The sequence below is a fragment of the Octopus sinensis genome, linkage group LG6 (assembly GCF_006345805.1).
Source record: "Octopus sinensis linkage group LG6, ASM634580v1, whole genome shotgun sequence".
Classification (NCBI taxonomy): Eukaryota; Metazoa; Mollusca; class Cephalopoda; order Octopoda; family Octopodidae; genus Octopus; species Octopus sinensis.
In genome coordinates this window covers 43,957,069-43,983,963 of record NC_043002.1, presented here as the reverse complement: position 1 = coordinate 43,983,963, position 26,895 = coordinate 43,957,069, and the positions used below count along the sequence as shown (strand labels likewise).

At 34.1% G+C, this 26,895-nt stretch overlaps 1 protein-coding gene across 1 annotated transcript in view; it reads right to left on the bottom strand.

Annotated features, from left to right (window-relative positions):
- Positions 1–3,472: 3,472 nt before the first annotated feature.
- Positions 3,473–26,895, bottom strand: part of LOC115213076 (TRAF3-interacting protein 1) — a 238,366-nt gene continuing 214,943 nt past the window's right edge. The window contains exons 14-15 of the mRNA XM_029781996.2: positions 22,025–22,248; positions 3,473–3,779 (exon numbers count right to left, since the gene is read on the bottom strand). Coding sequence (XP_029637856.1) covers positions 3,623–3,779; positions 22,025–22,248 — 381 coding nt within the window. The 3' untranslated portion in view covers positions 3,473–3,622. The remainder of the gene's footprint in view (positions 3,780–22,024; positions 22,249–26,895) is intronic.

Sequence of the window (26,895 nt, the reverse complement as noted above, 5' to 3'; positions counted from 1 at the left end):
ATTGTTAAATTTTGAACCTAGGATTATAAATTTGAAATGAGAGTAATTTCATGTTTAATATTGGTTCTGTTGGCTCCAGCCTTTGGGAATATTTCATTCTGCAGAAAAAAAATTCTCGATTTCAATTAAGGAAAGCCTTAGAGAAATGTTTTCCATTCATTCGAACAAAATATATATTTCTATCTAACAATATCGCAAAACGCCGCCACAAAAAAATCTAACTGTATTGAAAATTAGTTAATGTTTGATTGTTATATGAAACATGCGTGTCATGCTATTTGTATTTGTAGTTTCAAGTAGCCAGATATTGATTTACTCAATCAGTAGAATTTTGGAAATTAAATATTTAACACCAAGTTATGCAACAGGAAAATTCAATGACAACGAAGCACTCATTAGAGATTCAAAAGTTAGTTTGGATCAATATGCTTACGTAAGACATTCATTATTTGTATTGGGAGTCATGGTTCTTCAGTTATAGTCATTGATATAGCAGATTATTCTGATTAAATGCAAATACAATACTTTGATTAAATACATTTCCAGAATACAGTCTATGCCTTTTGATTAGGCACTGTATGTCTCATTTAGACTTAACTGTGTTTTGAATAGGTAGGCTAGTAATTTGCATCTAATTTGATAGATAACCAAGGATTCATTAGCATTTGAATGAAGATGTAATAATTTCCTACAGTACAATCACTTACATAAATTTTTAGATATGAATCATAAGTCTTGTAGTTACAAAAAAAGATTGTTGACAGTTAAATTTCTAAATATTTGTATGAATAACAATATGAAGCAAAAGTTTTAGATGTACTACCCTATTTCAGTTTATAAAATGATTATAGCGAAACCCTTTGTGGCAGATGCACACTTCTGGATCACCCTATATAAACTAGCTCACTCAGATTCCCCTAACTCATTTTAATTACCTTGCCAAAAGAGTAGAAAATCAGATGTTCAGATAAGCAATCTTGTTCTTTCAACCTTGTACATCTCTAATCCTTCTCTTTCAGTATAGATCATCATAATTAGCTTATTAGTTCATTTCATTATTCTATTTCATTACCTATGTAATCATAGTTTCGTCTTCCATGCTGTATGCTTAAAAAAAACACACTTAAGAAACCTTTTGCTCGATCCAATTCTCTCTCTTTCCCCCTCATTTATTATAGTCACTTATTCATTTGTTCATCTAATTTTGTCACAGATTGGCTGACCGAAAACTCTTGGTTATAGCTCTAGTTAAAATTTTCAAATGCCCAATTCTATCTCACTATTATCATAATATTCTCTGACACCGGTAACTTGAGTTTCTCTGCCATTTCGCAGTGCGCCTCCCCTCCCAACCTCACCACCTGTACTAGAAGTCTCGATCCTCTGACCTCTATCGGGTGTCTTCCATGAACACTTCTAAAGGCTTAATGCCCCCACCTCCCGACTTAGGGTTTATCTCCTATGTAAGGTAGCGATCATATAGCACATAAAAATGATGGTTTGGTGTGTGCAGGTTGAAGACTATTGTACATACAAATGTGAGCTTTCTTTTCAGGTTCACGATGCTGCTGTACCTCGTACCAGGGTCTCATGGGCCCACACCTCCCACACTCTCAGGGTTGGCACACTGAAAGGTAGGTCTGGCAAGATTGTTGAGATGCTTGAACAGAGATGCGTAAATTTGTGCTGCATCCAAGAAGGTGGAGAGGTGGTTCTGTTAGGTTCCACACAGGCAAAGAACATAGGTATAAGATTTTCTGGGCAGGGAACACTGACGGGGTCGGGGGCGTGGGTATACTTCTTGCAGAGAAATGGGTTGATAAGATAATCAAGGTAGTCAGAATCTGCGATAGAATACTTAAGATTAGATTAGCAACCATTATCTTGGCCTATGCCCCTCAGCCAGGGCTACCTGATGGACAGAAATACCAACTTTATGACACCTTCTTGCAGACTACCTTGTCGACAAATGACAGGGACCTTCTCTTTGTGGCTGTTGACTTCAATGGGCATGTTAGACAACAGTCAGGGGGCTTCCATGGCGTAGATGGAGGCTATGGTCTTGGTTCCTGCAATGAGGAGGGAACCAAGCTGCTGGAGTTCTGTGATGCAAATGACCTTTGTAACACTAACTTCAGAAAACCTGCCAGTCACCTATTCACATACCGATCTGGTAGACACACTAGTCAAATTGGCTACATCCTTGCCAGGAAATGGGAAAGATAGAAATAAACACCGAAAACAGGCAGAGAAGAGTTTCCATCACATTCCAGGTAGAAAAACTACAAGTAGTTGATAGCTTCCATTACCTAGGTGACCAAGTCAGTAGCAGGGGTGGATGCTCTGAAAGTGTAGCTGCTAGAGTAAGGATAACCAGGGCAAAGTTCAGAGAGCTCCTACCTCTGATGGTGACAAAGGGCCTCTCACTCAGAGTAAAAGGTAGACTGGTATGGTCATGTGTTGCAAATGGATGAGGACAACTGTGTGAAAAAGTGTCACACACTAGCAGTTGATTGGGAACTTGTGGAAGAGGTAGACCCAGGAAAACCTGGGATGAGGTGGTGAAGCACGACCTTCAAACATTGGGCCTCACCAAGGCAATGACAAATGACCAAGACCTTTGGAGATATGCTGTGGTTGAGAAGACCCAGCAAGCCAAGTGAAACCATAACCATGGCCTATGCCAGTGCTGTATAACCAGCCCATTTAAGAGTACTGTTCAATCATTGGACAATAAACTATGCTTGTGAAGACCTACTGAGGCAAGTGAAATTGCTGTCGTGGCTGATGACAGTACCACCTGATTGGCACCTGTGCCAGTGGAACGTTAGAAGCACCATTCGAGTGTGATCGTTACCAGGGCCGCTGACTGGCACCCATGTTGGTGGCACGTAAAAAAAGTACCATTCGAGCGTGGTCATTGCCAGTGCCACAGGACTGGCTCCTGTGCAGGTGACATGTAAAAAACACCATTTGAGCATAGCCAATGCCAGTACTGCCTGACTGGCCCTCATGCTGGTGGCATGTAAAAGCACCCATTAAACTCTCAGAGTGGTTGGCATTAGGAAGGGCATCCTGCTATAGAAACTCTACCAGATCAGATAGGAGACTGGTGCAGCCTTCTGGGTCGCCAGCTCTCAGTCAGACCATCCAACCCATGCCAGCATGGAAAGCAGACGTTAAAAGATGATGATGATGTGTGTGTGTGTTTGTCTCCCACCAACACTTGACAACCAGAGTTGGTGTGTTTACATCCCCATAACTTAGCAGTTTGACAAAAGAGACTGGTTAAGTAAGTACCAGGCTTTAAAAAAAATAAGTACTAGGGTCAATTCATTCAACTATAAATTCCTCAAGGTGGTGCCCCAAATGGTCACAGTCTAATGACTGAAACGAGTAAAAAGAAAGAACAAAAGAAGAAATTTCAATAAATATGTTTTTGCTAATAACAAATTATCACAGAATAGCAGAGTAATGAAAATAAGACAGGGTAATTTATTTGTCTATAGAAACAAAGACTTACAGCTTACATACAGTTTGTGCATAGCATTCCTAATTTGTTATTAAATTAATATGAATCATCAATGAAATATATCACTCTAATTCATGGGATGTCCTTTATTTACAATTTGGCAACAGAATGTAACATAGCTTCAATGCGACTGTCATTGTGAATAACATTAGCTTTTATTGTGGCAATGATATCTAGTTGTTCTTTTATTGCTTCATCCAAGGTGGTCAGTTGTAACTTTAAAGGTTGAAGAGCTTTCTCAGTGATTCTGAAATATAACAGATACACAAAATTTAAGCATGATTTATACAAAATCTACCAAACTTAAAGATGATATATTCAAAATATAAAACAAAATTAACAGCATAAAAAAAAAGAAAGAAAAGGAAAGGAAAAAAGAAATGTAAAGTATTTTTTTCCTTCATATAAATTAGTCTTCTTCACTGGTTGGTAAATTTACATGCAGGTCATGACTCTCTGAATAGACTTAAAACATACTGTATCTTTAATATAATCAACAATACTTTAAAATACTCAAAGAAAAGACATTTAAAAGGTATAGTGAAAAAGATGAATTTTGCCAAAAATAGTGATTCTTCTTTTCTGAAAATGAATACATATATTATAGAAATTGCCTTTTTTTTCTAAAGAAATTTCTATGTGTTATTGCTAGGTGTCAAAGAAAGCATATATAACTTTACGAAGGCTTCATGGTGTACATCAGTCTCAGTTCATTAGCTCACTAACATGACATAAAGCTACGTTTTACTTTTATTTTCTTGTCAATAAAAAGTGGAGGACAAAAACAAGAAAAAACAAACTGTATTTCGATTTCAGTCAAAGAGAAGACATAAATTCATATTGACAGCGATGGAAGTTTTCTTTACAAACATTCACCAAAGTTTTTTGGTGGGAGAAAAAACTAACTATATAAATAAAACAATGTATAGTAAAATTCAAAACTGTTTCTGGCTTCTAAAACAAATGCTATTCAGTTTAGAGTAATAATTTTATAGATTTTCTTTGCTATAAATTCAATTCATTAGGTGCTGGTTATTTGGTCAATAAATGTTTCAAACAGTCAACGCCATAGCTATAATCTTCAATAAGTCTCTCAAATCTGTTAAGGGTTGAATAAATGTTTTATTTGGCAAGAGTTGTTTTTTATGGTTCAATGATTTTCTTTAGTACTAAGTAAAATAGTTTTGATGCATTTATGTTACAAATAGTAAACCGTATTTTCGAAGGTGTAAAAACCAGCACCAGCTTGTTATATATTAGATTATTTATAACAGAGCAAACAGAATTTTAAATAAGTTGTTTACACCACACACCATGTCGATGAAATAAAATGAAAGTGAAACTGCTTAGGGGGGAAAAAAAAGACAAGCACAGAAACCAGGTGTTGTAGTGAGAAACAGAAGAAATAGAGCCACAACATTTCAGATATTTGACTAAATGGTTAGCAGCACAGAGGAAATCAGATATATCTTTTATTTTGTTTCAGTCATTAGACTGTGGCCATGATGGATCACCACTTTGAAACATTTTAGCTGAATGAATCAACCCCAGTACTTATTCTATCAGTCTCTATTGGCCTGGTACTTATTCTATCAGTCTCTATTGGCAAATTGCTAAGTTACAAAGACACACCAGCACCAGTTGTCCAGTAGTGATACACACATACACACACACAATACATACATACACACACCCGATAGACTTCTTTCAGTTTCCATCAACTAAGTCCACTTGCAAGGCTTTGGTTGGCCTGAGACTATAGTAGAAAGCACTTGCTCAAGGTATCATGCAATGGGACTAAATTCAGAACTATGTGGTTGGGAAGCAAACTTCTTACTATACAGCCATGCCTGCATCTATATATATATATATATATACAGATACACATAAATATACACATGTACATACATGTCTACACACACACACATATACATATATATATATATTTAGAAAGAGAGAGAAATAGATATAGAAAAACAGAGGAATAGAGAGAGAAAGAAATAGAGGGAGAGCGAGAGAGAAAGAGAGAGATTCAAATGAGGGAATAAATAATTAACTACACTTTCAAACGTATTTTTATAAATGTACATAAATGAACATAGCATCTGCCCACACGTGTATAAATCTCTCAGGATACATAAACTTACATTACTATGATGACATAGGAAAGGTGAGAGTAAAAAGTGAATACATAGATACACCTTGAGGATGAAAGGAAAATGCAAGAGTAACTAATATACAACAAGTATCAAAATGCAATGGAGAAATGGAGAATGTAAATTAAGAACAAATAAAAAAAAAAGTATCTTGCTATATTTCAGGATTGTCATTTTTTTTTTCTTGCCAAATAAATACGTGCATTATATATTCCTTCTTCACTCGTTTATAATTCTTATTTTATCTTATATCAATTGTCTGGTACATGATGAGAGTGAGATACATTAGGCTGTCCCCATCAGTTATCTGTGCCTACATTTGAAGAGTGATGGAATTAATTGCGAGGGAACTCAGTCCACTGATTCATGCCGAGGTGCCATTGTCACCGATGACCAAGCTGCTCATTCCATGGGCGGTTATCTGCCGCCTTTTCAGTGCTTGATTCCCAGGGTGCTGGCATTGGGTGCACTCCCCCTCTGATCTGTTGCTGCAACTTGTTCCCATCAGGCTGGTAGGCATACAGCGTCTGCAGGTTGCAGGGCAGAACCCTGCCACTGCCAGCGGGATCCTTGCACTTCTCTCGACTGGGCCTGTTGCTCCTCAAACATAAGTAAGGCTAACCAATGGGGACTGGCTAATGCACATCATCCATTGCTTGCACCAGACAGTGGACATAAGATAAAATAAGAACATGGTTGGCTATCTTGTCTTTTATATATAATTTCCATAGAGCCTATGTAGTAGTAATTTTGTCCCTCAGATATTATCTTACACCTATAAGACATTTATCACTACAAAAATGTTTTAATGGACATTGGTTTTTATTTTTGCAATCATAAGTTTTATTTTCAGGATCTTTTGCTGTTTCCTTATTAACAATGCTATGCCTATTTGTCTCATTTTCAGGGCTAAATTTGTTATGTTTATTTCTTGTGTCATGAGTCCTAACCAATGATTTATCTTCTTCCTTGTTCTGTTTCTCATTTGTCTTAATGTTTATACTATTACTTATTTCATATTTGTTGTTTCTACCTTAAGCATCAACATATATATTTAAATTTAAATCATTTGCATTATTGCTAATATTATCATTTTTGTAATTATTATTTTCTCTTTTTTGCAGGCTGCATTTTTATAAATTTCGGTTCTAGTTTGGTGGGGTGATCATTGAAGGTTATTTCCCTTCCTTTGCTTGTTGTGTATTTCATATTATCCTTAAGATCTTCATCATTTTGGTTATTGAATGAATCATATGCATTTTTCTTATTCTTATAATTATAGAAATCATTTAATTTTTTATTAATCATTTAATCTTTTTATTATTTTATCATGTTTTTTTGAAACACAGAAGCTCACCCTTAATTTGTTTGAGTTTACCTCTTCCACAGATTCCCTCAACTGCTAGAGTGTGACACTTTTCCACACAGTTGTCCTCATCCATTTGGAACACATGACCATACCAGTGCAGTCACCTCTCTTGCACACCACATCTGATGCTTCTTAAGTCCAACTTTTCTCTCAGGGTGCTTACACTCTGTTGTGTACACACACTGACATTACACATCCAGAAGAGCATACTGGCTTCATTCCTTGCAAGCTTACGCATGTCCTCAGCAGTCACAGCCCATGATTCACTGCCATGTAGCATAGCTGTTCACATACATGCAGCATACAGTCTACCTTTTACTCTGAGTGAGAGGCCCTTTGTCACCAACAGAGGTAGGAGCTCTTTGAACTTTGCCCAGGCTATCCTTACTCTAGCAGTTACACTTTCAGAGCAATCACCCCTGCTACTGACTTGGTCACCTAGGTAATGGAAGGTATTAACTACTTGTAGTTTTTCTACCTGGAATGTGATGGAAGCTGTTCTCTGCATGTTTTCAGTGTTTATTGCTCTTGAGCATATGCCACACACAAAAACTATCTTCCCAGTTAGCCTTCCTTTGATATTGCTGCACCTCTTATGTGTCCATAGCTTACACTGGGAACATCTTAAGGAGTTTCTACCTATGCCTTTTCTACAGATTGAGCAGGGCCATCGACCTGAAGGGATTTGTGGTTTGTTTGCCTTCCTACTCATTAAGGCTTTGGGTTTAGCTAGGTCGACTCTAAGGCCCTTTGATTCTAGTCCTTGCTTCCACACCTGAAAATTCTCCTCTAGTTCTGATAGTGACTCAGCAATTAGAGCAAGGTCATCAGCATAGTGAAGCTCACAGAGGCAGCCTGTCTTGAATTCCGCTGTTCTTCCTTTGCCTGGAAGACTATGATGAATAAAAGGGGGCTGAGGACCGTTAGAGTGTGACACTTTTCACACAGCTGGCCGCATCACATGACCATACAGGCAGAGTCGTCTCTCTTGCACACCTCGTCTGATGCGTCTTATGTCCAACTTTTCTCTCAAGATGCTTACACTCTCAAATGCTACGTACCTCTACTTGTCGCCTGATCAGGAAGTAGAGGTACGTAGCATTCGAGAAATCTATTTTTGTAGTGGAGGTTTACGCTGATGGAAGATATGGAGTTTATATTCCTAATCTAGAAACGCGTTCATAAATAACCAGACTTTGCTTTCGTTATTTCTTCCTTCTGTTTTGCACATGAGAATTACAGGGATATGTCGTATGTGGAGTCTTATTTGTAGAAAATAAAAATAAACAGTCATTGACTGCTATTTCTAATTTTTCGGTATGTGGCTAAGCAACCTGTAGCCTGCCTCTTTTATTTATATACAAAAATGTATCTTGAACTTTTATAAAAATTCCTACCATTAATGGTTATATTTACATGCTGAAATCTACCCGTAAATAATTGTTGGTTTATTAAAAACCATCAAATATATTATTTACTCTTATTATATTACTATTATATATATATATATATATAATAGTTAAATATGTACACACACACACACACACAGAGTAAAGTCAAAATAACTCAGTCTCTTGAAGTCCCTTTATTCTGGTAAACCACATGTGTTATGAATACACAGTGCCTCAAAAAAGATGTTCCCCAATGGCAAATAATGACAGTAATGAGAGATTCACATTTGAATCTGTAAGAACATACTGCCAAATGAATAGATACTGTATTATTTGCATTCTTGCAGTTCTGTACACTACCATGAATTACTATACTACAACACTTTTTTTTTTTTATTAGTGCTTAAGTTGCCTATTCCATTTCTGTATTGCATTTAGATACTTACAGTATAAGAAATACTCTTGTTATCACCTTTTGTCTTCATAGTGTATATACGTATTTATATTTTTACACTCACCTTTTCTATGTCTTTATTATTAAGTATTAAATTTGCATAGCTGTAGTGGTGTAAGATATGTTTTTTTTTTACTTTATGCATGTATGTATGTATAAATGTGTGTTTTTTATAACTGGGTGTATGGAATGTTCATTTATGTACTATATATATATATATATATATATATATATATATATACATACATACATACACACACACACACATGCAAATCTGTGTGAGTATGCCTATGTACATGTGTGTATATGCACATATACATCAGCATGCACACATGTGTATACGTATGTATTTATACACACATACATCATACATATACGTGTGTATATGCCTATGTACATGTGCATATATGAATTATATGTGTGTGTGTATATATATATATATATATATATTTTCTCTTTCTCTCACTCGTATTTAAACTAGCAAGAATCTATGACCACAATATCCCACATGATTTTAGAAAAACATTGCTCTAAAATAATTTAATTTAAATTAATTTATATTAATCATCTATCTTAATTATGTAGCTACTGAATTAATGATGTTTATTCCCAATGAAACAGATGTTGAACACCATAAAATTATGATATATCTGTGAAATTTATAATTTCCTGTTTCCTATACTAAATATGTATTACTCTTATAGATTAGCTTAGATGATTATATTTACTGTAACTTGATAACATACTGAATTTAACAACCTATTATTGTGCTTCGAACAACTATGGGTATATTTATTTTTTTATGTTTTAAATATAACCTCTCTATATATGAATATATATATATATATATATATAATATATATATATATAATATATATATATATATATATATATATTCATATATGTATATAAAGAATAACGTCAGGACATGTGAGAGGTGTATGTAGATTTATTAATCCATATGACTTCTATATGACTGTAACTGTTTGTCACCTTCATCATGTAGTATTAATTTCAGTATGCAAATAAATCTTATGCATATGTTAGCATCAATATGTATAATAAGCATTATATAATACAATTGTGTATTCACAAGTTAATGCAAATAAAAGAAAGCTAACTTATTGGATTACCAGGACATTATATATGTATGGTTCAACTATATGTGTGTATGTATATATTAATGTTTGCATTTATTTTCAGTTATAATGAAAACAGTTTTACATTAATCTGATGGATTACTCCATACTTATGTAGAGTACAAACTTATTCTCAAACAAGAGTATTTATTGATAGTGACTTCAAAGTTTTGGCCAGCTAATCTGTTGTCAAGTGGTGGCGCAATGGCCCAGTGGTTAGGGTAGCGGACTCACGGTCAGAGGATCGTGGTTTCGATTCCCAGACCGAGCGTTGTGTGTGTTTATTGAGCGAAAACACCTAAGCTCCATGAGGCTCCGGCAGGGGGTGGTGGTGACCCCTGTTGTATTCTTTCACCTCAACTTTCTCTCACTCTTTCTTCTTGTTTCTTGAGTAATACTGTGATGGACTGGCGTCCCGTCCAGCTGTGGGGAACACATATGCCACAGAAACTGGGAAACCGGGCCTATGAGCCTGGCTAGGCTTGAAAAGGGGACATAAAACAAAATGTCAGATAGTGATGCATTGAAGTTAATCTTGGTTTTACATAGTTTCTGTTGAGTGAAAACCTTCCTTGGTTATTTGGGTTTGAGTGAGTGGTAATTAGGTTGTAAGGTATGTTGTGATAGAGAAGTGCTTTAAATCTGGGGTTATGTCATTGTTTAGAATTTATTCATGTAAGTAGGGCCCTTTCAGCTCATGAAATTATTTTTTAGGGGTTCACAAAAAGGATGTAGGTAGGTGTAGGTTGTGCCAGTAGTTTTAGTTAATCTAGGGATTTACTGGATTTAATCCTTTGCTTGGACAATGTAAAGGTCAAAGGTTTAAAGTTAAGTTCAAAAACTTACTAACTGGGGTGTCAAATTTTTGTAATGGAATTTTTTTAAGGGTTCATGAAAAAATGTAAGCATGTGATAAATTTTAACTAGTGAGCGATTTTTTAAAACTTTTTATTGTTATTTAGGCTATTTCCTGTCTGTATCTGGAAGACAGGAGTTATTAGTTGGGTATGTCATGGTGCTGCTAGTATAGAAATTTGTTTCTATTATGCTTTGGTATTCACCAACGGATGTGGTAGGTGTAAAAGTTGTAGGTTAGTATGTTTCTCTCTAGGGATTTGTTCTATAAGCAATTTAATTAATATGTAGAAATTTTAACCTTTGTGATTTATGGAGGTAGAGTTTGTGGGTTATGTACTTATAAATATTTCTTCAATTCTGTTTCAAATATGGGTATTTTATAGAATATTTTTGTAGGCCTATGGATATATGCAAAAGCAGGCTGTTATGACAGGTATATACTCATGCATAAAAATGGGAATAAACATAGAAATTGATTTAAAAATTAAAAATTAGAAATAAAAATATAAAAATGGGGAAATAATGAGGTCTTTTAACCTGCATATATATGGCTATGTGTGTGTATATAAGTTTGTGGACTTCTATTAGAAAATCTTGTGATTTTGGTTAGAGACAGGGAAACTTTAAGATAATTTCTACAGCATTTGTTTAGTGTAAAGCTGTAAAAATATTTTTTATGGTTATTATGGGGATAGTTTATAATGTATATGAAAGGAGAATAGTTTGTGAAATATTTACAAGTTCAGCTGTAAGAAAAAATTATTGGTTTGAAATGTTCAAATATTTTTAGGATTTTGTGCTTGCATGAAGGGATTAGTTAAGTGTCTTGGCTCAGACTTTGGTTCTTAACACAAAGTTGGCAGGGTTTGTTGCTACCTTGGTATGGTTGTTATATGAGAGTATTTTCCAATTGATGTATTTTTTATTTTGATGCTCATATATGTTTGAAGAGTGATATATCATTTTTCCTGTTTGGATTGTGAGATGTGTGCTTGAATTGGTAATAATTTTAGCATCAATACAGGGAATTGCTTAAATACAAAGGGAAAGAATGAACAAAGTTAGAAAGTTACAAAGCGGAAATGAAATGAAATGTTAAGGAAGTTAGGTATGTAAACTTAAGATGACCTCAGTGGACATTGAAGAAATAGATAAAAGTTATCTAAGTTTATATAGCAAATTGGAAACATATCATATTTCACCTCAGCTTTCTATCTTTCTAACCCTCCTTGTATTTATGTAGTTCCCTGTACTGATGCTAAAATTTCACTTCTTGTTTGATTTCCACAAGTGTGGGTTACCTTGAAAAAATTATGATAGTATACATTTTTGGATACATTTGGTATCACACTCAATTCAATATGGGTCAGTCAGTACATTATACTATTGAATTATTATATCAAAGATGCTTACATAATAGAGATGCATGTTGGATTTTTGTATGCTATAATTCTGTATTAAAGATGAGTTATACACACACACACACACACACACATATATATATATATATATATATATATGGCCCTTCTGTCTGAGTCATGATAGATTGTTAGCCACTACACACATTTTTTCTCTCTCCTTGTTTTTTCTGTGTCCTTTTCTGTAGAAGAGCATAGGCTCGTAACGTAAAAGACTTTTACTATTCCTGAGCATTATACTAATACATCTGTTTGTTTTGTACACCACCTGTCTTTGTCTTTTGTTTTTTTCGTAAACTCTCCCTATATATATATATATATATATATATATATATATATATATATATATATACAGGTTCTCATTCATTCAATGAAGATTGCTTTTATCCCGAACTCTGACTGCATTTCAAAAACTTTGAAGAGTTTGCAACAAACCCTTTGAATCAGAACTGTACACACTTCAAATTCATGTTGCACTTCTGGAAAGCCCAGTAAGAAATGCCTGCTTTACTATCATTGGAGCGTATATGATTATTCATTGCATACTTCAATTTTTTCTTAGATTATAAATCTTTTAACCTTATCGTTCACTCAAATCAGTTGCAAACCTATGCTCAGAAAGCTAAAGAAAAACAGTTTAACTCATTGATGCTCCATGCTATCAAATGAGACACTCACAATTTTTATGCAGATGAATATCATAAAAGATTTGCAGTAGTTTCTGTGGATGATATTCTTTTTCTTGAGAAAAACTAAACAAGCAGTTTCCTAGATTGCTTGCGAAAGGATTTGTGCTTTATAAAACACAAACTGGTCGTTTCATGATAAAGATTTTAATTCATGAGTTATCTATATTTATTATTGAACTGTGGCCATGCTGTGGCACTACCATTAAGTGTTAAGGTAAACAAATTGAGCATGGTAATTAGTTTTCTTTTAGAGTTTGATACTTATTCTATCAGTTTCTCTTGGCAAACAGTTACATTATGGGGATATAAACAACCCAACATATTGTCAAATGGTGGGGTACACACACAGACAGCCAGGCACACACATGACAGGTTTCCACACAGTTTTGGTCCATTAATTTTGCTCACAAGGCATTGGTCAGCCTGGGGCTATAGTAGAAGACATTTGGACAAAGTGCTGCACAGTAGGACCAAACCTGAAACCATGTGGTTGCAAACAAACTTCTTAACCACACAGCATGCACCTATATCTAATGTTCATGAATAAAATATGGATGAAATGTAGCAAGTAATTACATCATAGAACAACCATCTCACAACACACAATGCTGTTAAGTTCATTCTAGATTTATGTTATGAAGTCTCAAAAATTCTTGTTGCACAGCTGAGACCTGATCACTGACACAGTCCCACTGCAACACTGTGTCAGACAAGGTTGTAGTTACATAACAAAAGTCTGACACCTCATGAATTAAATTTCAACTTAAACTTAATTTAACACTTTTATGCATAATGAAATGGCTCTTGAATAATACAGTTGTTTCAGTTTTGAAACATAGTCTCAGATCATTTTACTTGCTACATAAGTACAATTTCAAAATATAGCAGTTTATTAACCAGCTTAAAACCATTGTCTTTTTTATGATATCAAAGGTAAATCTTAGCATTCGGTGAATTCTTTTACATGGTTTTTCCAGTAGAAATTTTCAGTCCAGTCCACCTTTGAATATACTATCCTTTTTTGCACTGGATGCTCTAAATACTGCTTCACAACTAGTTTACCATAAGATACTAATAAAATAGAATAGTGAATCAGAATTGACATGTATTCCCAAAGTACATCCCTAATTTAATTTATGACATATGATAAATATAATTTCACTGAAAAAAAAAGAAGTAAATAAATAAATGACTAAAATGGACAACCAGAAAACTAATTGCTAAAAGAATAATTTAAAAAGAAAAGCAAGAAAAAACATAAAATGAGAGGTAACTTATAACAAAGATCATAGTATTACTTGGAGAGTTGAGTGGAATAGTATAAAAGTAGCAATTAGTGAAGAATGAAAATGTTAAGAGGAAAAGTATGAGCAGGCATTAATGGGATTTATTAAGCTGCTTGATGAACAAAATGTGCAGGGAACAGATAGAAATATGATCATATTAGGAATGCTAGAATAAGCATGGAGCAAGTGAATTCTTAGCAATCATTTAAGGGGCCTCATTTGAATAGGCACAATTGAATTAGCAATGTGTAATGAGCTTCAAATCAAGAGGCTTCAAATCATTCTATAGCATAATTAGTTAGGAGTGGAACATATTAATTCTATTTATTTATTTTTGCTTATATTTTTCTACAGTACATTTCATAATGGGTCTTTTTATCAACCTGAAATATAAGCTACCAGTTGTATTGAGCCTCTATATGGTTGCTCAAGTGGCTAGCAATGATAGCCAAATCTCACTCAACTTCTTTCCTACTGGATTAAAAACAGAAATTATGCAACAAATACCATAGTCCTACATCACTGTCTAAAATAAAAGTGGAATGGTTACAGCTGGACTGCCTTTAGTTATAGGTCAGCTCATTCAGAGTGAACCAAAGCTTAAACAAAAACAACAACAACTGCAAGACGGCCATGTTAAACTACACAATGAAATCTCACTGAAATTCTTGGAACTTGAAAAAACCTCAAATGAAGCACATTTGTTGTTAGTTGTATAGTACATCTATAAATAAAAATAAGTCACTTTGTTAATCAGTACAACAGCTGTAGGTATGTTATAAATGAAGTCATACAATAAAAATAACATTTATTATGAAACCAGTACCAACAGAATTTACCAATAATGTATGTAAGAAAGTGATCTGTAGAATTACAGAAATACTTTATAACTAGAGCTGCTTCAGAACTTCTCAGATTCATTTTCAAAACATGCTGTACAAGAACTTCTTTCTTCGTTTCACAAGAGTTGACAAAACAAGTACTAGTAACACCTACAGCTATACTTATGTAAAAGTCAATGTAAAGAAATGAATGTTGTTAATAAATATATCCTTGTTTCATTCTTCAAACTGTTTCTTCTTCTCAGACAAGAGGTCACTCCCATAACATGAAATTCTTCTCTCACAATATACAAACAGCATCAAAAAACTTATGTACTCCACTACAATTTTTACAGGCATGGCTGTGTGGTAAGAAGCTTGCTTCCCAGCCATATGGCCCTGAGTTCAGTCCCACTGCATGGCATCTTGTACAAGTGTCTTTCACTATAGCCTTGGGTTGACCAATACCTTGTGAGTAGTTTGGTAGATGGAAACTGAAAGAAGCCTGTCATATATATATGTGTGTGTGTGTGTCCATGTTTGTCTCTCACCACTGCATGACAACTGTTGTTGGTGTGTTTATGTCCACATAACTTAGTGGTTTGGCAAAAGAGACCAATAGAATAAGTACCAGGCGTCCTGGAGTTGATTTGTTTGACTAAAAAAACCTATCAGGGTGGTGCCCCAGCATGGCCACAGTCAAATGACAGAAATAAAAGATAAACACATCAGTCAGTTTTCTCAGACTCATTTTCTTTTTGTTTTTATGTAAAAGAAAGGGCCAACAAATTATTCTTTAGAATCAGTAGAATTCACGAACAATATGATTAAGCTATTCTACACATTGTCATACAAAAACCTTAAAACAAAATATAAAATCAATGATGCTACTCTGTAATTTATCGAACTGATAGTAAACTAAAAGAAAATAGAGAAGGAAATTTCAATTTTATTTATTGTCGTTTCCCCGAGGCTATTATGGTGTGTTCTGATGATACAGACAGTTGAATAACTACATATTATTGTGATGGATAAAAACTACGACTCAGATCTTTTACACAACACAAGCAGACCAATTTATATAGAGCAAAAAAATATTTCAAGAAACTTATTACAATACTACAATAGCTACTATAACTACAAATACTACTAGAATGATAATGAGATGATCATAATAATATATGAGGGGGAAGATGGCAAAAATGATTAAAATGGTTACGGAAAAAAAAATCATTTTTTAACTATATTTACTTCTTATCAATTAAATAAAAAAGTAATAATCAGATTTGATTTTAAAATAACTTAAGCCAATGAATGAAGAAATGAAATGTATATGAAATATTAATATAATGAAAACTGCCAGATAATTTGAAACTGATTTTTTATTGATAGCTTCTATAAAATCTTATGATATTAATGAAAACCAAATCAGACACTATTGTTTATTTAACAGACCAAAAGAAAATATCAGAAAATAAATGGCAGCACTCCTAGTGTCTGTGTATGGGTATATGTGTGCGTATATATATATATATATATATATATATAATATATATATATATATGTGTGTGTGTGTGCGTGCATATATATATATATATATATTATAAGAAACAGGAAGCAAATTCCATTATTTATACATGTGATTGAAGTAAATATTTTCACAACTGTTTGTTTATACCTCATCATTTGCTTCCTGATTGTAAAATTGCCAACAAAAATTAATTTTATATATATCATCAACATCATCATCATTGTTAAATATCCATCTACCATGTATGCATGGGTAGGACAGTTGAAAGGAGCTGGCCAGGTAGAAAATCTACCTAAGGCTACTGCATCTGTTTTGGCAGGAATTTTACAGCCAGATGCCCTTCCTAACACCAACCGCTTTGCAGAGTGAACTCAGTGCTTTTGATGTGGCACTAGCACAGGCGAAGTTAGTTTTGACAAGATTTTTACAGCTGGATGCTGTTCCAGACGCTAACCAAGTAACTCACAAGACAAGGAATTATGAGGGGGGTGGGGGTGGCAGGGCATTTGTGTCAGAGGATGAAAGGTTAGAGTATGACAAAGAGACAGAAGCAGGTGTCTTGCCACAACAGAGTGGGCATTAGAGGAAGTGATCCAGTATTAAGTGATGAAAGGTTAGAGTGTAACAGAGAAATAGAGAGGCAATAGAGGAGGTACATGGTGAGAGAGGGGCCAGAAACAAGTGTGCTGATGTAAAGGCAATACTTGGTTACCTAGTCAGAGAAAAAACAAGAGGAGAAAGAGAGTAGGAAACAGCAAAAATGTAAGAGAGAGCAGAAGAGAGATGGTGTAGTGCTAGGGTATACTTACAAGTGATAAGAATAAGAGCATAGAATCTGGTTAGAAAAATAGGTGGTGTGTGTGAGTGGTGGTAGTGGTGGGGAGCAGTGATACAGTGAGCATGACAGTAAGGGAAAGAAAGAGGACTGGAAAACAATCATAATGCATGAGGAGGAAATGTGGGGAAGAGAAAGATATAGTTAGAAGAGGAATTATAGTTTGATTTCTTAGGGTAGAGTGGGTGAAAAGTGTGTTGTTACATGTGGGTGGGACACAACTCTTCTAGCACTTAGTTTTGTGGATGGGTCTTCTCAAGGATCTCATTTCGCCAAACACTTCACTCTACTGTCATTTCCTCTATGAGCCCCAACATCCAAAGATCAGTCCTTGTCACTTCATCCCATGCCTTCCTGGTCTCTCTCTTCCTCTCTATTCCACAGCTACCATCCACTTTCAGTGACAGGCACTTCTGTATACAGATGTCCTCATTCATATGCATCACATGTCCAAACCAACGCAGTCTCCTCTCCTGCATACCACATTTAATCCATCTTATACCTAACTTTTCTCTCAACACAGTTGTGCTTTGTTGGTCATGCACACTGGTGTTGCAAATCCAACAGAGCATATTACCTTGATTCCTCTCCAGTTTATGCATGTCCTCTGCAGCCAGAGCCCATGTCTCACTACCATCTAACATAGCTGTTCTCGCACAGGCATCATACAACCTACTTTACACTCTGAGAGAGAATCCTTTTGCTGCCAACAGAGGTAGTGGTTCTCTGAACATCCTCTTCCCTATTCTTATTAAAAAAAAACAATACTTTCAGAGCATCCACCACCATTACTAATTTATTCATCTAAATAGCAGAAACTATCTACTACCTCAAGAGAGCCTCCTGAGCATTTGAGAGTATTTAAGTCCCTCATGCTCTTAGTACTTACTGTTCCTGCGCATCTGCCACACATGAAAGCAACCTTATATGATAATCTTCCCACAATTCCACTGTATCTCTTATGTGTCCATAGGTTACACTTGTTGCAGCAAATGGAATTACATCACAGTCTTTTCCTACATATTGAACAGGGCCATTTCCCAGCCAAAATGAGAGTCTTATCTCCTTTCTTGCTAACAATAACTTTAGTCTAAGCTAAGTTAACTTAAAGGCCCTTTGATTCCTGGTTTTGCTCCCAAACCTGGAACTTCTCCAATTCTGCTTCAGATTCAGTAATAAGAGCAAGATCATCAGCATATAGTAGTTCACATGGGCATCCAGTTTTGAATCCATCTGGAGAACTATGATGAATAAGATAGGACTAAGAACAGATCCCTGGCATGGCTTGAGCTGTCCTAACAAGCCACTCCTCTACTCCTAGCTTCCTTAGAGACCACCAAATATGAGAGCGGGGAACCCTGTCGAATGCTTTCTCCAGGTCATCAAAGGCTAAATATAATGGCTTACTTTTGGCCAAATACTTATATACTCACACACATATATGTTCCATGAGTTAGGGAATAGATATACCAACCATTTTTGAAATTATGATTATATATGTTCAGGGAAAATAATGAGAATCAATTTTGTATTACTTGCTTAGCTTTTGTATTCCTTTGGATTCATTTTCCAGGTGATATATAAAATACTAGCATCAATTTCACTTTTGAAATATACTTCAGCTCACATGTTGATTGTATTATACATGCTAACATTAAAACAAACTCCCAATATATCTATGATTTCTGAAAGTACCATGATCCCGTAATTGAATTAATGGTGAAATTTCTTCCACAAAAAAGCAGGGAAAGCCTCATTAATAGAATCCAAGGAAACTGTTGGTGATTTCCGTCAGCAAAAACTGTACAACAAACTTTGAGTTTGGATAATATTTTAAATAACGTAAATTAAAATTTTCTTTGATTTTGGCAAATTATTTGATTTCTTTTTGTCATTAATTTTAAACTTAAGATGAAAGTGACATAGTTTGGAAGTTTCCATTGCTCTTGTGAATGTCCAACTGACACAGATTGATATCTATACAACATACATTCCTGCAGTCGATACAGATGGAGCTTGTGGAAGTTCTGTATTTTCAGTTTGCTCTCTTAACAGAATCAGTTCCTCATTAGATAAACTTCCTCTATAGGATACTAATCAGTCAACCACATTATTTTATATGACTTCTTCAAACCGTATGCCATGTCACAATACATTTCTAATTTTGATATAGACTTTCTGCTTATGGAAAACTCTTAAAGTCATGGAGATAATCTGGCTATATATTTTGGCAAACATCATTCAAATTTGAGAGGTTCACTTCATCCCATGACTAGGTATGTCATTCACAGCACCCATTATGCTGAATTTGATTAGATGTCACCTAAATGTAGATTTATCCTCTCTGTCAATTACATTTCTAAGTTGTTTGAAAGTTTTTCTCAGATGATATGACTTCAAATTAGCTATCACACTGTGGTTCATTGGCTGGAGCAAAGAAGTTGTATTCTTGATGATATATTCTACACTCACATTACCAGAAAACTAGTTTAAGTTTATTGGGTGGTTAAGTGAATTGTCTAAATATAGAATGCTTTTATGGAAATATTACATCTGGCACTAAACCTTTCAAAAGCAGGACTTGAGTTTTGCTTGATGAGCATATTATGGTACTCTTTTGTTGAAAGGTAACACAGCAAGTTTATTGTAAGCTCAAAGTCATAGTTAAACAAATACACCTAATAATTCCTAATGAGTTAAAATCTAGAATCTGGTGATTATCTGTAATGGCAACATTACAGATAATGCAAGAGTTTAGTTTATTTAAAGTTTGTGGAGAGTGAATAATCTAATGTTTTGGGCCATTATTCTTTATCTGAAAATGAAGAAGGTAGCAAAATTGGCATTGTTGTGTGGGCAAGTAAATGACAAAATAAATAAATAAAAAGTTGAAGTGAAAGGGTGAAGAGTAGGGAGATATTTTTATGATTTATTGCAACCATGCGAGAAAGAAAGGTTTTAAGTTTTCAAAAACAAAAGTTACAAACAGAACGTTAAAATTTAAAATGAGTGAGATATTAAAAAAAAGGTTAAACAAACTAGTGAACCAACTGACAAGTAGACAAGGAAGGTGACTGAGAATAGTAAAACACTTAATGCTTGACATTAGACGACATAGCATTGTCACTATGTCTATCACTCAGTGAGTTATTCACAGAAAACTATTCAAGAGCTATAGATAAACAGCTTGGATAGACAACTTCAAGTAATAAAACAAGCGACTCACTCATAGATCTGATATGATGTGATGATCAAGACTAATCAGAAATCTTGATTATTCCTCCATATGAATTTGGTTATAAGTTGCTTTTAACAATACATTCTTGTAAAAGCAGCACCATTACATATTGATCAATTACTACTATTCTTCAAATACAAATTAATCCAAAGATTTTGAGAATCTTGACAGTCTAATTATATTAAGACATTTGAGACTCATATATCTGAGTGACTGAAATATTTATAACTAACATTGGGACATAACTAGAAAGTTTAAAGGTCAGTACAGTCAATTATATTAACCCAAGTACTTGACTGATACATTATGAAACAAAGTTTATCTCAGCAAAATTTAAATGTAAATAACTTTTTATATCACAAGTAATTTAGTCTGATGTACTAAAAGGTGTTGCTTAACTAACACTCCAATGCTTCTTAATATTAAAACCAGTAAATCTTGGACTCAACTAAATCAACTAAACCATAAATGTACAGATACATAAAGGTACAGTTGTGTAAGTTAACTGAAGAACTATTTTAAGATGAGCCAACAGAAATAATTGGGAATGTTTTCGTAAATATTATACAGAAGTGTAGTTCTACAGACAATACGGAATTTGAGCCTCAGAGTGTTATTACTGGTATTTTGGTGGGATAAAAGGCCAGGTTGGAAGGTGAGGAGAGAGAAGACTGAAAAAAAAATTGAGAAAACAGTTTAACTCTTTTACATTCAGATTACTCTGTCAAATGCAATACTTATTTATTCATACTGCTATGAATTAATCATCCATTATCTTGTAGCATTAAGATTTCTATGATGTGATTGTTTATTTTTAGAATGACATTGTAAGGTAGGTCTGAGAGGCTAGATCTGGCTGGTTTGAACATAGAACAAATAGAATATTTGGGTCAGATATGGTCAGTTCAAATGCTAAAGTGAAGGAAAATATTTTTATGTAAATAGGGCATTAATTCAATGTATCAGCAGCAAACTTGATTCATTTTCTGTATATAAAGGAATGCAAGAAGCAACATAGGAACAATTCAATTAACCAAGAAACAGCAGTAGGACATATTTTGCTTCAAGAGAAAAAGATTAAGTAAATAGAACAACATAAATTTAACTATACGATGGGGCAAGGAATGTATTGCAAATATGAAATAGAAGAATTAGATACACATAAATATGCGAAGTTTTATTTGATTGCTGTGAGCAAGCTGTAAATAACATACAATTATCTACATCTATTATAAAGCACATTCTACGAAAATTTCATCAATATATACATAATTATAAGACATAGATTACATATAATGAATACTTACTCTCTCTCCTCTTTCAAAGCTAATCTGTATTCTAGCTTTTCTCCTTTCCATTGGTTCAACTCTTTGTGCATAGAATCTAGATCTTCTTGAATGTAATCCATTATCTTACCCAATGGGTTTGCACTTTTTGTTAAACCTTGGATGCTTCCTTGCAACTTTAAAATCTTACTCTCAGTTAGTTCTCTCTGTCTTTGGTATGCAGTACTGGTCATCATAGAGTTCTCCTGAAAAGTTCACAATTCATATCATAAATAAGACATTTTATCAAGGTTGGTGATAAGTATAATAACAAACAATTTTACTGTATTTATAGATGTACCAGGTTGAAATTTGGTTTGTAAATTCTTTGGTTATAAGCCACCAAATTCATCAAATAATTTAGCGGCTTGAAAAACAATTATTTTCCTTAGAAACAAATATCAAGCTAATAACCTGAGATGAACCACATTTTAACAATATCAATGTCTACACATCATTTTAATCGGTTGATCTCTGATACTCATTAGATGTCTTACTCCTGCATATACACATACTTCTAGTGTGGATTCAACCTAGAAACTTGTGTTACTAATCTAAGAGTGCATAAAACATTCTGAGCTATGAATAACAGGGAATTTTACAAGCTTTAGTTTAGCAGTACTGATTCTTAGTTCAAATCCAGTATGCACATCAGTTATAAGACACGTGATGGTAATTACAGATGAAAATACTCAACACACTGTGTACATATTAATGCAGTAGATTGGCAGAATTGATAAAGCATCAGAAAAAATGCCTTGTGATATTTCTTCCAGTTCAGTACATTCTGATTTGAAATCCCACTGAAGTCAACTTTGCATTTTACCCATCAGAGGTCAATAAAATAAAGTATCAGCCACGCACTGGGGCCAATGGTATTAACTAACCCTTTCCCTTCAAAACTGCCAGGCGTGTGTCTAGCTTAAATGTAATCAACATCTTAAATAAACATGCAGTTGATAATCCCAAAAGTTAGAGTCATAATTATATTGGTTTCAAATTTTAGCACACGGCCAGCAATTTGGGGAGAGGGGTTAAGCCAATTAAATTGACCCAAGTGCTCAACTGGTACTTATTTTGTTGACTCTGAAAGGATGAAATGCACAGTTAACCTCAGCAGGATTTGAACTCAGAAATGTGCAGATGGACAAAATGCCACTAAGCATTTTGCCTGGAGTGCTAACAATTCTGAGTTAGGGTTATATTAATAACAACAACTCATTTTAAACATTTAACCTTTTAGCATTCAGACTTCTCTGTTAAATGCAATACTTATTTATTCACATTGTTATTAATTAATCATGCATTAACTTTATTGCTATGAGATTTTGATGATGTGATTATTTATTTTAAGAATAACATTGTAGCATAGGTGTGAGAGGCCAGATCTAACTGACTTGAACATAAAACGAGTAGAATAGTTTGGCCAGATATCCTAAAGGGTTATGAGACCCCCTTCGGTCATGACTGACTGTAGGATTGCACCTAGAAAGTTACCCTCCCAAGCACAAGTCCGGGCAAGGTTGTTTATGGAAGACCAGCAGTCACCCATGCATACCGGCCTCTCTTCTCCATGCTACTAGTGTTATCCAAGGGAAAGGCAACAGCAGATACAGCTTGGTACCTGTAACATTGCAACTCATTTCTACAGCTGGGTGAACTGGAGCAATGTGAAATAAAGTGCCTTGCTCAAGAAAACAACACGCAGCCCGGTCTGGGATTCAAACTCACAACCTCACGATCGTAAGCTCGATGCTCTAACCACTGAGCCATATGCCTTCACTAAAGGGTTAAACATTTAGTAATGTTAACTGCTGAAATCAAGAACATGCTAAGTATAATAACTGCTTCCATTAATAAAAGTAAAAAACCAGATATCAAGAAAATTCCATATCAAAAGTAATGCACCATTGAAAATATGATAAATATAGTTTATGATGAATGCATGGCAGAATTCGAAGATAACCCTGAGTGATGTATTTAGGAATAAATCACTCCAATTCTAAAACATGCAGCACAAACACTTTAAGATGTTTTTCAATAAGAGTAGCAATCTCTCTATTTTGTCAGCTCATTCATTGCCTATTTTTCCACATTCTAGAATGATTCAAGAGAGGAAGCAACTACTGGAGTTTATGATTCCCTTAATTTCTTACTATACTAAAATCACCACAGCTGTAAGTGTAGTACGATAATGTGATGCAACTCTTGGGAAGGGACATCATACAAGAATTTTAACTGTCAATTCATCAAATTATGAATATATAATTCATCAGAGAAGTAATATAATCAAAAGAGTAGATTCCCTGAGGAAAACAGGTTTATTCTAAGACCAATGAGAAGTTGATTTACAATTGCAAAGAATTTGGCGTGAAGTATTTCTCTCTTGGATGAAGATTGCATTTAAAAGCAAAAACCAGTATTCCAAATAAAATACAGCAGAATACAAAAAATAAATTCAAGGGTAGATATTTTGTGTAGGATTAAGTTTTACAGAGTAATCAATAAATGAAGTCTTAACGTGAATAAGTTAAAGAATATTTTAATTGTTAGAAGGTAAATAATCAGAGCAGTAAATAATTAGAGATGTTTTGAAATTTGCAACTATCTTGCAATTCAAATGGACGCTAAAATTTTCATTCAAGAATTATTCAGTATCTTGTTGAATGTTTTCTTTATATCATCATCATCACCACCACCACTACCACCACCATCATCATCATCATCATCATCATTATTATATCAATGTTTCAATGCAAGAGAAGAAAACAGTAAACTTTTACAGAATAAACCCAATCAATAACATGAAAATAATAAAGTAAAAATAATAAATCTAATATATTATTATGTGAATGAAATTCCGGACAAACACTGAAAAGAATAGTACAATAGGAATGAAAGAAGAAAACAACAAATGGAGATGTATACATGCTAAAAGGCAAACGAACAATACAAATAGATAAAATATCATTGATGAAATGCACAACAAATGCTTCATTTCTTTTTGATTAATGTAAGCTACTTGATACCATATTTCATAAAGACAATGCTAATGGGAACAGTAAAGAAGATAAGTTTTAAAAAATTAATAAAGACTTCAAGATGTTTAATTACTGGGAGATCAAAGGAAACATATTAATAGAAAGACAGAAAAAAAAAATGTTTAAAAAAATTATAATTAGATCACAAGTTTATTAAGACATAAATTACAACGAACAAAGAGAAATGGCTTGATGTAGAGAAAAACTATTACAGAATGTAAGAAATATAGCAATAACTTCTGCAGGATTAAAGTTACAATACATCAGTATAGCTGCATCTAAAAATCATAAGATTGCTTCTACAACACATATAAAATATATAATGAATGACTATAAATGATGAATCATAGGATAAAATAGAAAATTTAATTGTGAATCATAAAAATTGTAAAAAAAATTAAAAGTTGTTCAAGAAAATGACATTTTAGAGAGCATTAATATTCAAATTCCTTAAAGTACTTTAGATCCGTCAATTGGTATGTTAATTTTAACTTTATAAGTTTTTGAAAAATAGACAACTGCAACACAAGAATGTTAAGAATGGCTCTGGATTCTACATGGGGAGCTGATTTGACCAATGAGCAACTTAGTCAAGACCTACCCAAACTGACTGAGAAGATCCACAGAGAAGAGTGAGAATTGCTGGTCATTCCGTCAGGCACCCAGAAGAACCTGTGTTAAATGGTCTTGTGACAGTCATTTGAAGGAAGAATCAACAGGAGAAGAAAACATCTAACCTGTGTAGACAACTTGCTTTAGGACAGTGGTATGGCAAATGTTGATGAATCAAGAACATGCATGGAGGACTGTGATGGATGGTGTGCTCACATGAAACATCAAAGTATCTGGGAGGATGGCCAAACTAAACTAATTAAACACAAATAATCAGACAAACTGCTGGCTAAACTTTATTCTAAAAGTTTCACAGCTATATATCTCTGAAAGTGGAAATGGAAATCCATTTGAATGCAGTTCTTGAAAAGAAGGACAAGTACAGTGAGACTCAGTAAATGTATCAAGAAGTGCAGCTAAGTTTGGTTCAAGTGCAGATGGAATACATAAACTTAACAAATAGAAATCAGTATATCCTACTTAACATGGATATGCAGTAAAAAAACCTTAAGACAGTAATATTTGTCTTGAGAAGGCATCTCATATAAATGTATAGTGTTAAAAAGCATAGAAACAAACAAAAAAATGCCCTGCTATGGTGGTGAAACTGCTAGACCATATAATTTCTGCATACTTTCACATCATCAGTAACAGGTATCCATTATCACTGTATGCTAGTCAAAGTTCACCTATAGTGGCATATAGGAAAACAATGCTTAATCACTCGAAGGTGTCACTAATAATTAATTTTAATTCAACCTGCCAGCTATTTGTGACACCAGTGACCAAATTAGTCGCTGTTTTATTCTATACACCAGTAGAGGTGAAGTTTGGCTAGCATGCAGTTACATTTGATATCTGCTGATGATGATGTGCAAATGTGCAGAAATCACATGATCTAAATGTTTCATTGCCAGTATTGAAAAATTTTCCTCTACCACTGATATTATATATCTATAAGTGATACTTTCGTAAGATGAATACCACAGTATTATAACATTCTTACAGTATATCCACATTAAGTAGGGTAAACAGATTGCTGTTTGTTGTGGCTTCCATTGCTAATAATTAAACTTAACAGAATTTTGATGGCTAAAGAGCATTACAGAAACATTAGGATAAGCTGAAAATTAACACTGTTCAATAGTAGGATAGTAACTGGAATGAGTTTCAGGATTTTTCTAGCATGTGTAATTTCCA